Here is a 13330-nt window from a genome sequence, read left to right as displayed (position 1 = left end):
TTAGGTTAGATTACTTGTTAGATATTACTGCATGGTCGGAACTAGAAGCACAAGCATTTCGCTACACTCGCATTAACATCTGCTAACTATGTGGATGTGACAAATATAATTTGATTTGATATGATTTGATTTGACCTGGAAGGTTCCTTGATAAGTTGTGTGAGATTGAGGGCATCTAACTTAGATTGTAGGACGGCCGGGGTGTTAAGCATCTCCCAGTTTAGGTCACCTAACTGTATGAAATCTGAAGATAGATGGGGGGTGATCAATTCACATATGGTGTCCAGGTCACAGCTGGGGGCCGAAGGGGGTCTGTAACAAGCAGCAACGGTGAGAGACTTGTTTCTGGAAAGGTGGATTTTTAAAAGTAGAACCTTGAATTGTTTGGGCACAGACCTGGACAGTATGACAGAACTCTGCAGTAGATTGCAACTCCGCCCCCTTTGGCAATTCTATCTTGTTGGAAAATGTTATAGTTAGGGATGGAAATATCAGGATTTTTGATGGCCTTCCTATGCCAGGATTCAGACACGGCTAGGACATCCGGGTTGGCAGAGTGTGCTAAAGCAGTGAATAAAACAAACGTAGGGAGGAGGCTTCTAATGTTAACATGCATGGAACCAAGACTTTTACAGTTACAGAAGTCAACAAATGAGAGCGCCTGGGGAATGGGAGTGATGCTGGGGCTGAAGGGCCTGGGTTAACCTCTACATCACCAGAGGAACAGAGTAGGAGAAGGGTACGGCTAAAGGCTAAAGAACTGGTCGTCTAGTGCGTTCGGAACAGAGAGTAAAATTAGCAGATTTCTGGGTGCGGAAAAATAGATTCAAGGTATAATGTACAGACAAGGGTATGGTAGGATGTGAGTACAGTGGAGGTAAACCTAGGCATTGAGTGACGATGAGAGAGGTTTTGTCTCTAGAGGTACCATTTAAGCCAGGTGATATCACCGCATGTGTGGGGGTGGAACAAATGGGCTAGCTAAGTCATATTGAGCAGGGCTGGAGGCTCTACAGTGAAATAAGACAATCACTAACCAAAACAGCAGTACACAAGGATTATTGACATTAGGGAGAGGCATGTGTAGCCGAGTGATGATAGGGTCCAGTGAGTAGCTAGGCAGGTTGGAGACATGGCGATTCAGACAGCCAGCAGGCTGGAGATAGGAAGCTAGCAGATGGGCCTTTGGGGGACGTCGCAATGGAAGAGCCTGTAGAAACCCCCTCGGACGGTTACGCCAGTAGACCAGTCATGATGGATTGGCGAGGCTCCGTGTCGGCAGTAAAGGGGTCCAGGCCAATTGGCAAAATAGGTATTGTAGCCCAGGAATTGGCTGATGGATCCCTGCGGCTAGCCGGGAGATGGGCCTAGCTCGAGCCTAGCTCCAGGCTAACTGGTGCTTGCTTTGAGACAGAGACATTAGCCAGGAGTAGCCACTCGGATAGCAGCTAGCTAGCTGCGATGATCCCGTGCAAAGTTTCAGAGCTTGCGGTAGGAATCCGGAGACGTGGTAGAGAAAAAGCAGTTTGAAGTGCTCTGGGTTGATATCGCGCTGTGCAGACAGGCAGGAGTTGACCGGGCTGAGGCTGGCTGATGTCCGAGTTAACGGTGATGACCGCTAGTAGTGGCTAACTGACTACTAGCTAGTAGCTAGTTAGCTGGCTAGCTACGATGGGGGTTCCGGTTCTAAAGTATAAAAAATAGCAGATCCGTACCACATTGGGTGAGGCGGGTTGCAGGAGAGTATGTTCAGTCCGTAGATGGAAATTGAGATAAAAAATATTAACGAAATATATACGAAGAAAACGACATTTACACGGGACAAGACAAGACAAAATCAGACGTCCGACTGTTACGCCATCTTGGAGCATGGCCCAAGCACACCAAGAAAGTTGTGAAGAGGGCACGACAAAACCTTTTCCCCCTCAGGAGACTGAAAAGATTTGTCATGGGTCCTCAGATCCTCAAAAGGTTCTACAGCTGCTCCATTGAGAGCATCCTGACTGGTTACATCACTACCTGGTATGGCAACTGCTCGGCCTCCGACCACAAGGCACTAGAGAGGGTAGTGTGAACGGCCCAGTACATCACTGGTGCCAAGTTTCCTGCCATCCAGGACCTCTATACGAGGCGGTGTCAGAAGAAGGCCCTAGTAATTGTCAGACTCCAGCCACCCTAGTCATAGACTGTTCCCTCTGCTACCGCATGGCAAGCGGTACTGGAGGACCAAGTCTCGGTCCAAGAGGCTTCTAAACAGCTTATACACCCAAGCCATAAGACTCATGAACATCTAATCAAATGGCTACCCAGACTCTTACTTACATGTAGATTTTACCTCAACTAACCGGTGCACCCACACGTTGACTCTGTACCGGTACCACTCTGTATATAGTCTCGCTATTGTTATTTTACTGCTGCTCTTTAATTACTTGTTACTTTTATTTCTTGTTATTATCTGTATTTTCTTCAACTGCATTGTTGGTTAGGGGCTCGTAATTAAGCATTTCACGGTAAGCATTTCACATGCGTATTCGGCGCATCTGACACATTTTTTTTTTATTGGTTTGACATTCCAAATATTGCAAATTGAAACCTAGGTGTGAACCTAATGTCTTGTTTTGTCTGTCTCCTACAGGTAGACTGGTGTCAGACTGGAGCGGCAGCTGCCATGGCTGTGTAGAGAAACATCTGTTCTTCAACATGTCCATCCTGCAGCCAGTGGAGCAGCTTTCTCTGGCGCAGCTGGATATGAAGATCCAGTGGGAACCATTCTCCTGGTCCCAAAGCCCTCAGCATGTCCCTGTACAAGGTGCCACGAGGTCAACCGCAGACTGGTGCTGTCCCAGTAGGTGCAACTGGAACCACACTGTAAAACATTTCCTATAAATATACAGTAACTTACTGGAAGCAATTGGCCAGTAAGTTACTGTAATTTATTTTTACTGTACAGTGGCTGTAATCAATTTTATGGCAATTAATTTTTGGTACTAAAAATGTTACTGTAATGTATTACCCAGTGTATTACCCAGTGTTCTTTGCAAATGTTAATTTTTACATTTACATTTTGGTAATTTAGGGGGCGCTCTTGTCCTCAGTAACGCACAGTCACTGCATTCAACCAAGATTAATAAAAAACAAGGTGTATCACAGTCATAGCAAGTAAACTGAGGACCATTGTGGTGCCATTCATCGGCCACAATCACTTCAAGTTTCAAAATGATAATTTATGCATGTCAGACTTCAACATCTGTACACAATTCCTGGAAGCTGGAAATGTCCCAGTTCTTCAATGGCCTGCATACTCCCCAGACATGTCAGATATTGAGCATGTTTGGGATGCTCTGGAATGACGTGTACAGGAGCATGTTCCAGTTCCCAACAATATCCAACAACTTTGCACAGCCATTGAAGAGGAGTGGGACAACATTCTACAGGCCACAATCAACAACCTTTTTTATTTAACATTTATTTAATTAGGCAAGTCAGTTAAGATCAAATTCTTATTTACAATGATGGCCATCACTGGCCAAACCCGGACGACGCTGGGCCAATTGCACGCCGCTCTATGGGACTCCCGGTTGTGATACAGTCTGGAATCGAACCAGGGTTACGCATCTAGCACTGAGATGCAGTGCCTTAGACCGCTGCCACACTCAGAAGCCAGATCAACACTGCAAAGGAGATGTTTTGTGCTGCATGAGGCAAATGGTGGTCACATGAAATACTGACTGGTTTTATGGTCCACGCCCGTACTTTTTTTTTAAGGTCACTACATGACCAAAAATATGTGCCCGTTGAACATCTCATTCCAAAATCATGGGCATTAATATGGAATTTACTCCCCCTTTGCTGCTATAACAGCCCCCACTCTTCTGGGAAGGCTTTCCACTAGATGTTGGCTAATTGCTGTGGGGACTTGCGTCCATTCAGCTACAAGACCATTAATGAAGTCGACCATTGATGTTGACCGATTAGGCCTGGCTCACCGTCGGCGTTCCAATTCATCCCAAAGGTGCTCGATGGGGTCGAGGTCAGAGCTCTGTGCAGGCCAGTCAGGTTCTTCCACATCAATCTCAACAAACCATTTCTTTATGGACCTCACTTTGTGCACGGGGGCATTTTCATGCTGAAACAGGAAAGAGCCTTCCCCAAACTGTTGCCACAAAGTCTACAATGTCATTGTATGCTGTAGTGTTAAGATTTCCCTTCACCAGAACTAAGGGGCCTAGCTCAAACCATGAAAAACATCCTCAGACCATTATTCCTCCTCCACCAAACTTTAAAGTGTGGACTATGCATTGGGGCAGGTAGAGTTCTCCTGGAATCCACCAAACCCAGATTCGTCCGTCGGACTGCTAGATAGTGAAGCGTGATTCATCACTCCAAAGAAGGCGTTTCCACTGCTCCAGAGTCCAATGACGGCATGCTTTACACCACTCGAGCCGACACTTGACATTGTGCATGGTGATCTTGTTGTGCATGGCTTGTGTTCGGCTGCTCGGGCCCATTTCATGAAGTTCCCGATGAACAGTTATTGTGCTGACGTTGCGTCCAGAGGCAGTTTGGAACTCGGTAGTGAGATGTGCAACCGAGGACAGAGGATGTTTACTCGCTACGCGCTGCAGCACTCGGCTGCAGCACAATCTACACACAGTACCCCACAAACAGGTTTTTAGAAATGTTTGCAAATGTATTACAAATAAAAACAGAAATACCTTATTTACATAAGTATTCAGACCCTTTGCTATACGACTCGAAATTGAGCTAATGCGCATCCTGTTTCCACTGATCATCCTTGATGTTTCTACAACTTGATTGGAGTCCACCTGTGGTAGATTCAATTGATTGGACATGATTTGCGCTCCCGCGGAGCAGTCTAAGGCACTGCATCTCAGTGCTAGATGTGTTACCACAGACACCCTGATTCAAATCCAGCTGTATCACAACTGGTCGTGATTGGAAGTCCCATAGTATAGCGCACAATTGGCCCAGTGACCTCTGGGTTTGGCCGGTGTAGGCCGTCATTGTAAAAAATTATTTGTATATAACTGACTTACCTAGTTAAATAAAAAAGTTTTTTTTTGGAAAGGCACACACCTCTCTATATAAGGTCCCGCAGTTGACAGTGCATGTCAGAGCAGAAACCAAGCCATGAGGTCGAAGAAATTACCGTAGAGCTCCGAGACAGGAATGTGTCGAGGCACAGATCTGTGGAAGGGTACCAAAACTTTTCGTCAGCATTGAAGGCCCCCAAGAACACAGTGGCCTCCATTCTTAAATGGAAGATGTTTGGAACCACCAATAATCTTCCTAGAGCTGGCTGCTCGGCCAAACTGAGCAATCAGGGAGAAGGGCCTTGGTCATGGAGGTGACCAAGTACCTGATGGTCACTGAGAGAGCTCCAGAGTTCCTCTGTGGAGATGGGAGAACCTTCCAGAAGTACCACCATCTCTGCTGCACTCCACCAATCAGCCGACTACCACCCGGTTACTCAACCCTGCACCTTAGAGGATGCTGCCCTACAGTCTGTACATAGACATGGAATCCCTGGTCACTTTAATAATGGAACACTAGCCACTTTTATATTGTTTACATACTGCTTTACTCATCTCATATGTATACATACTGTACTCTACTGTTTTTTTTGTCAATACCACTCAGACATTGCTTGTCCAAAAATGTTATATATTTCTTAATTCCATTATTTTACTTTTAGATTTGTGTGTATTGTTGTGAATTGTTAGATACTACTGCACTGTTGGAGATAGGAAGAAATGCATTTCACTACACCCGCAATAACATCTGCTAAGCATGTGTTTGTGACCAATACAATTTGATTTTGATTTGATTTTGTAGTATATTAAAGGTAATAACCCTTGAAACGTAATGTTAAGTTAAATTATGTATTTAGATATTGGTTCCCTTACCCTGTGAGCAGTCTATGAACTGCTCTTAGTCTATGCCACTCTGACATTGCTCATCCGTATATTCATATATTCTTAATTCCAGTCCTTTACTTAGATTTGTGTGTATTAGGTATTAGTTGTGAAATTGTTAGATATGACTTGTTAGATATTGCTGCACTGTCAGAACTAGATGCATAAGCATTTCACAACACCCGCAATAACATCTGCTAAACACATGTTTTTGACCAACAAAATTTGATTTGATTTGATACTAATGAGAGCAATCAGTCACTTCCTAGAAACAAGAATGTTATCATTTTCAGACAAACAAGTTTCTTCCTTCAGCACACTATTGCAACAGAGTGACTGTTTTGTAATAAAATGTTCAATATATTTCCTTTAACATCCTTTGTGTTGTGTGCTTATTGTTTAACCATTGATTTGTTCTAGGTCATTTTGAGACCTTATGTGTCATCAGGTAGTACTGGAATGTCTAACAATAGCATGTCCATCTTCTTGTTATAAATTACACTGGTCACTGTTCAAAACATTTATGAAGAATTAAGAAAGTATGAATAGTCCCCACATTAGATTAGGGACTGCAATACGACTTTACTAATGATTAGTAAATGGTTCATAAGGATATTTATTAAACATCATATGAATGATTTTATGAATCATTATTACAGAGTATAAAAGTTGTTAATAAATGTGTCAATAACTAGTTTACTAAAATAAATATAAGACAAATGATAAATAAATGATGAATAAACGATTTACTAATCCATTATAAACAATTTAGTGTGTTACCCAATTTCTATATTAATTCAGAGTAAACAGTATCTGAGAGGGCTGCTCTGGTGTGACCCCTGACCTAGCAGCAGTGATGTAGTGAGAGTAGTGGTAGTGTTCATAACCAGTATGTTGAGGTTGAAGTGTCTACTGTGGTCTCCTGCTCTGTTGTGTTGAATAATTAATGTATTTACTGTAGTAGTTATTTATAAATGTGAGAATACCTAGCTGAGTAACATTTCACAAATGTGGCCTTAATATTAAATGGTGGGCAAACTGTAAATTCCTTACAAGTGGTTTATTACTGAATGTTATTATAAAGTGTTACCCATAATTGCATATTCTTACATTTTACCATCAACTAGTTACCCAATACAGAATTTATTTAGTCCTGGACGTTATCTGTTATCATGCAGTGTTGTACATTTCAACTTTAATAAACTTGATGAAGACGTTGTGTCACAATTGAGCCACTAGAGGGAGATGTTAAACAACATATGGAATGACTCATTACATCCTCAAAATGTACTATGAGAACACTAACATACTATTTGTCATTAAGTAACACGGAACAACCACAGCCTTAGGTATTTGGAGTACATAATGCACAATGACTACAGTATCCTTTATAAAACAAGCGCCTTCTCTAAGTCATTCCATTCCAATCCATTCCAAATCAATCTGTATCAACACCACATGTATCTATGATGACAACACTGAGGTAAGTAATGTCAGTGTTCTGTTACATGAAATAAATACTTACAACAATTGTAGAAAACTTAATCAAACCTCTGGTTGCCAACCTAGGGAAAATAATTATAGGAACTATGAACGTCTTATCTACAAAGTTAATAAAAGTTTAGCTATCACTTTGAACCATGGATAAAAGAAAGCATAAATTATTGGATTAATTAAGGAATTAACAAGTGGCAGAAAAATGATGAAATATGATGAGAAATTGTCAATTAAAAAAGAATAAAACAAGTTAATGAATAGATTTGGAATCCAACAAATTAAATAGTTCAAAACAACAATAGAAAGAGTTTTTGCTGCTTTTGTCTCAGACTTATTAGCCTGTACAGTTTTAACACCAGACACACTGGCAGCCTCTTTAGAAAACACCTTTCTGGCCTGTGATCTGGCCACCACAAAGATTTTCATATAAAGTGTTATAATAATAGAGCACGGGACAACCATTGTAAATACAACGTCAATGATATTACCCCAGGTTATTCCTTCAAAAATAAAACATTCTTTCAAACACCTACTGGGTACCTGTACATTTACTAAGTTTTTTATAATAGCAGCATCGTATATGATAGAACAACACCAGGTAACGGATATACAACACATCATTCTTGTTGTTGTTATTTTAGAGTGGTACAATAAGGGGTTACACACAGCAACATAGCGGTCAATAGATATCAAGACCAAATTACCCAGAGATAAAGAAGTACATAAAAAAGAGATGTAGAAATGAAACGCACAGAAATATTCCCCAAAATCCCAGCATGATTCCATTACTGCTACAGTCATTACTGGTATCACAATCAGTCCCACCAGAAGATCTGACACAGCCAGAGAAAGGATGAGCAGGTTGGTTGGAGTGTGGAGCTGCTTGAAGTGAGAGATGGAGATGATCACCAGTAGGTTCAAAAATACTGTAACTGCTGAAATCATTGAGAAGAAGATGTACAGTGTTATGTAGATAGATGTCGATAGCAAAGCCTTTCTGCAAGAAGAGTTTCCATCTTTCAAACAGTATTGAACATCTTCCTTTTTCTCCATTTGGTAAAAATGCTGAGGTCCTGCTCCTGCTTGGTCCTGTGTGTGACCCTGTCAGGTCAGACTTCTGACAAACTCTGAGCTCTGCCTCTCTATTTATCCCTGAGTTACTGACAGAAACTCCCCTCCCCAGGATCTCTCTGCACACACACACACACACACACACACACACACACACACACACACACACACACACACACACACATGAGCACAGAAATGAACAAACGGTTGGTTAAACAAATTACTTGTGAAAGGATGATGTAATGAATGACAGGATTGGATGTTGCTGTGCCCACCTAGCCTGTCCTTCAGCCTTACTGATAGTTAGAGATGATATTGTTTTCACCTATTTAATTTGTTGGGTTCCAAGGGTAGGCCGTTATTGTAAATAAGAATTTGTTCATAACTGACTCGGTACATTTTCTCAACTGAGCACTTTAATGGGGAAAATATAGTATGGCGTTTTTTGGTCACTCAATGGCTGTTTTACATGGGAAATAGGATTACTGTGTAAGACTGTTGTGGGTGATTGTAATGCCCTGGCCATAGAGAGGGGTTTTTCTTCTTTATTTTGGTTAGGCCAGGGTGTTACATTGGGTGGGCGTTCTATGTTCATTTTTCTATGTTTTTGTATTTCTTTGTTTTGGGCCGTGTGTGGCTCCCAATCAGGCACAGCTGTAGTTCGTTGTTGCTGATTGGGAGTCACACATAAGAAGCCTGTTTTTCCTTTGGGTTTTGGTGGGGGATTGTTTCTATTTATTGTTTTGCACCTGTCAGGACTGTTTGGCTGTCGGTTTTCTTGTTTTGTGTGTATAGTGTTCTTACGTTTATTAAAATTCAAAGATGAACACTAACTCCGCTGCACCTTGGTCTACTTCCACAGACAGCCGTTACAGTGATGTCAGTGCTCAGTTTAGAACATAATCCACAACCTCCGGAGACGTGACGGCACGCCACATGTCAGCTAGTCAGTGTGGAGGAAAGTTGACAGTAGTGAACTTGAAATGGCATAAGTTTATGCTGCCCTACAAAGGCAAAATGCAAAAACTACAAATTTGATCTGTTGTAATGGCCAAGTATATTATCTGATTAATGTGGTATTCGTTTCCTGACACAGGAACAAGCCAGTTGATCAGAAAATATCATGCGGTATCAGAAAGTGCTGTCTGTCTACACAGAAAAATACCTTGATGTCATATTTTGCAGTAAAATAAATGACATAGTTACTGCGTTTTGCCTTTGTTTGGCAGTATGCACTAAAGCACATGCAGTCAAAACGAATAGTGCTATTCCATATGAAAATTCCATAGACTTTTAGAAATGTCCATCTGAACTGAATTATGAACCATACTTCTTCAAGTTGAGGGAGACTTCGTCTCAATTAATGTAATGAATAATAGTCAGGGAGAAAAAGGTGTAGATTCACGCGCAGCGCGGCAGGTATTTATTTCGCTGTGGCAGAAGGCAGGAATCGTGGTCAAGGAAGGCAATGGTCGTACACAGGTAGGCAAACATGCAGGTGAATCAACTAGGACTGAAGGCTATAACTGGTTCTTACAAACAACCTGGGAAAAGGCTTAGTAGAGTCAAAACGAACAATACCTCACAAAGGCAAAACCAGAATTAACTGAAGTAAATAAGTAGCTGATGAGACCAGGTGAGTAACTAACACAGGTGAAATCAATGAACAAAAATGAAGACAGGGAAACAGAACACAAGGTTGACTAAGAAAATAAATCCAGAACCTTACATAATCCCTTATGTTAGATGCCAGTGAGGACCACCAGAACTTACAGGCTAGAAGTTTGTTGATTCGTGTAATTCCCAGATGTCCTGACCTCAAAGACGTGTGACATCATTGCATCAGTTGGGGTCTAACAGCTGCAGGTACGTAACTCTTCCCAGCTGGTGTCTCAGGAGGAGCCGGGTCTGAGGTTAGGGATTCTTGTATGGCATCGTGAACCTCCCACTCCCACGGTCACATAATGGAAGAGGAAGGAATAGTGGGTGTAGGGTCTGAGTTAACCTGTTGGGTCTAGGGGGCAGCATTTGCACGTCTGGATAAAAAAAATGTACCCGATTTAATCTGGTTACTAATCCTACCCAGTAACTAGAATATGCATATACTTATTATATATGGATAGAAAACACTCTAAAGTTTCCAAAACTGTTTGAATGGTGTCTGTGAGTATAACAGAACTCATTTGGCAGGCAAAACCCTGAGACATTTTCTGACAGGAAGTGGATACCTGATGTGTTGTATTGACTTTAAACCTATCCCATTGAAAAACACAGGGGCTTAGGAATATTTTGGCACTTCCTATTGCTTCCACTAGATGTCACCAGCCTTTACAAAGTGTTTTGAGTCTTCTGGAGGGAGATCTGACCGAACAAGAGCCATGGAACGATGATGTCCCATTAGACACCTGGCGCGCGTGTTCATGTTGGGTACCCTCGTTCCAATACGTTATAAAAGAGTATGCATTCGTCCACCTTGAATATTATTCATGTTCTGGTTAAAAAAGGCCCTAATGATTTATGCTATACAACGTTTGACATGTTTGAACGAACGGAAATATATTTTTTCCCCTCGTTCATGACGAGAAGTCCGGCTGGTTTACATCATGTGCTAACGAGACGGAGATTTTTGGACATAAATGATGAGCTTTTTTGAACAAAACTACATTCGTTATGGACCTGTGATACCTGGAAGTGACATCTGATGAAGAGAATCAAAGGTAATGGATTATTTACATAGTATTTTCGATTTTAGATCTCCCCAACATGACGTCTAGTCTGTATCGCAACGCGTATTTTTCTGGGCGCAGTGCTCAGATTATTGCAAAGTGTGATTTCCCAGTAAGGTTATTTTTAAATCTGGCAAGTTGATTGAGTTCAAGAGATGTAAATCTATAATTCTTTAAATGACAATATAATATTTTACCAATGTTTTCTAATTTTAATTATTTAATTTGTGACGCTGACTTGACTGCCGGTTATTGGAGGGAAACGATTTCCTCAACATCAATGCCATAGTAAAACGCTGTTTTTGGATATAAATATGAACTTGATAGAACTAAAAATGCATGCATTGTCTAACATAATGTCCTAGGAGTGTCATCTGATGGAGATTGTAAAAGGTTAGTGCATCATTTTAGCTGGTTTTATGGTTTTGGTGACCCTGTCTTTGACTTGACAAAACATTACACACAACTCTTGTAAATGTACTGTCCTAACATACTCTAAATGTATGCTTTCGCCGTAAAACCTTTTTGAAATCGTAAAACGTGGTTAGATTAAGGAGATGTTTATCTTTCAAATGGTGTAAAATAGTTGTATTTTTGAAAAATTTGAATTTTGACATTTATTTGGATTCAAATTTGCCGCTCTTGAAATGCACCTGCTGTTGATGGAGTGCACCACGGGTGGCACGCTAGCGTCCCACCTAGCCCCAAGAGGTTAAGGTCAAACTGGCGGGAGACAGCATCAGCTTTTACGTTTCTCTTTCCAGGGATATAAGTAACATGAAAATGGCAGCGTGTGAAGAAGATAGCCCAGCGGGCTTGTCTGGAGTTTAACCTCTAGGCCCCTCTGATATTTTCCAAATTACGATGATCTGTTAGGAAGAGAAAGGGATGTTGTACGCCCTCCAACCAGTGTCGCTACTCCTCGAGGGCCAGCTTGATGGCGAGGAGTTCTGTTCACCACATCGTAATTCCTCTCAGCAGAGGATAACTTCCTGGAGAAGGCGGCACAGGGATGTGATTTTGGAGGTGTTCCCACCCGCTGAGAGAGTACGGCTCCTACTCCGGAGGCATCCACCTCCAGGGTGAAAGGAAGGGTAGGATAACGTTGGCGAAGGACAGGAGCTGAGGTGAAGAGGTGTTTCAAGTTGTTGAAAGCAGTCAGTATCAGACCATTGAAGAGTCTGGGTCATTTGGCTGGTAAGGGAAGTGAAGGGAGCGACAGTTTAACTGAAGTTCCGAATGAACAGGCAATAGTAGTGGGAGAACCCAATGAAATAATGGAGTTCCTTAACGGTGGTGGGTTTGGGCCAGTTACTGACGGCGGTGACTTTGTTCTCATCCATGCTGACCCCTTCAGGTGTCAGTACGAATTCGTGGAAGTTTACTGAGGTTACAAACAAGGTGCTCTTTCAGTCTTCACATAAAGGTTATGGTCAAGGAGCCATTGAAGAGCCTTTTGCACATGCTGTATGTGTTCCTTCAGGGAGTGGGAGTAAATCAGGTTGTCATCAATGTATACGATGAGAAATCGGTTGATCATATCCTGGAAAACCTTGTTCATAAAACGATTGGAAGATGGCGGGGGCATTCGTAAGGCCATAGGGCATGAACAGGTTTTCGTAGTGCCCTTGTGCGGTGATAAAGGCCATCTTCCATTCGACGCTTTCACGTATACGGACAAGGTTATATGCACTTTGCAGGTCGAGTTTTGTATAGATGCCTTTTGTTCAAGGGTCGCTGTGATCAGAGGAAGAGGGAAGTGGTTCTTGACCATCGTGTCATTCAGGGAACGGTAATCAATACATCGTCTGAGACCACTGTCCTTTTTCCAACAAATAAGAAGCTGGACGCAGCCGGGAAGAAGGACGAATGAAACCATTTGAGTGTTTCATCAATGTAGTTCTCCATTGCCTCATTTTCCGGGATAGATGGGGGGGTTAAACATGGCCCTTCGGTGGGGACACTCCAGGGAGTAAGTCAATAGCCCAGTCCCCTGGGCGATGTGGTGGCAGAGTGGAGGCCTTGATTTTGCTGAAGACATTGCTGTACTGGGCGTATTCAGATGGTATGGATGATGGCACTGCAGAGGCAGATTCCTCA

General features: G+C 42.2%; 1 protein-coding gene across 1 annotated transcript; it reads right to left on the bottom strand.

The window, feature by feature from the left end:
• Positions 1-6991: 6991 nt before the first annotated feature.
• Positions 6992-8615, bottom strand: LOC106599004 (trace amine-associated receptor 13c-like). Its single transcript, XM_014190041.2, has one exon. The coding sequence runs from the start codon at positions 8484-8486 to the stop codon at positions 7539-7541; it is 948 nt and encodes a 315-aa protein (XP_014045516.2). The 5' UTR covers positions 8487-8615; the 3' UTR covers positions 6992-7538.
• Between the last annotated feature and the right edge of the window lie 4715 nt (positions 8616-13330).

This window comes from Salmo salar, chromosome ssa13, assembly GCF_905237065.1.
Source record: "Salmo salar chromosome ssa13, Ssal_v3.1, whole genome shotgun sequence".
Lineage (NCBI taxonomy): Eukaryota > Metazoa > Chordata > Actinopteri > Salmoniformes > Salmonidae > Salmo > Salmo salar.
The sequence above is the reverse complement of the archived record's forward strand: the minus strand, read 5'-3'. Positions and strand labels throughout refer to the sequence as shown.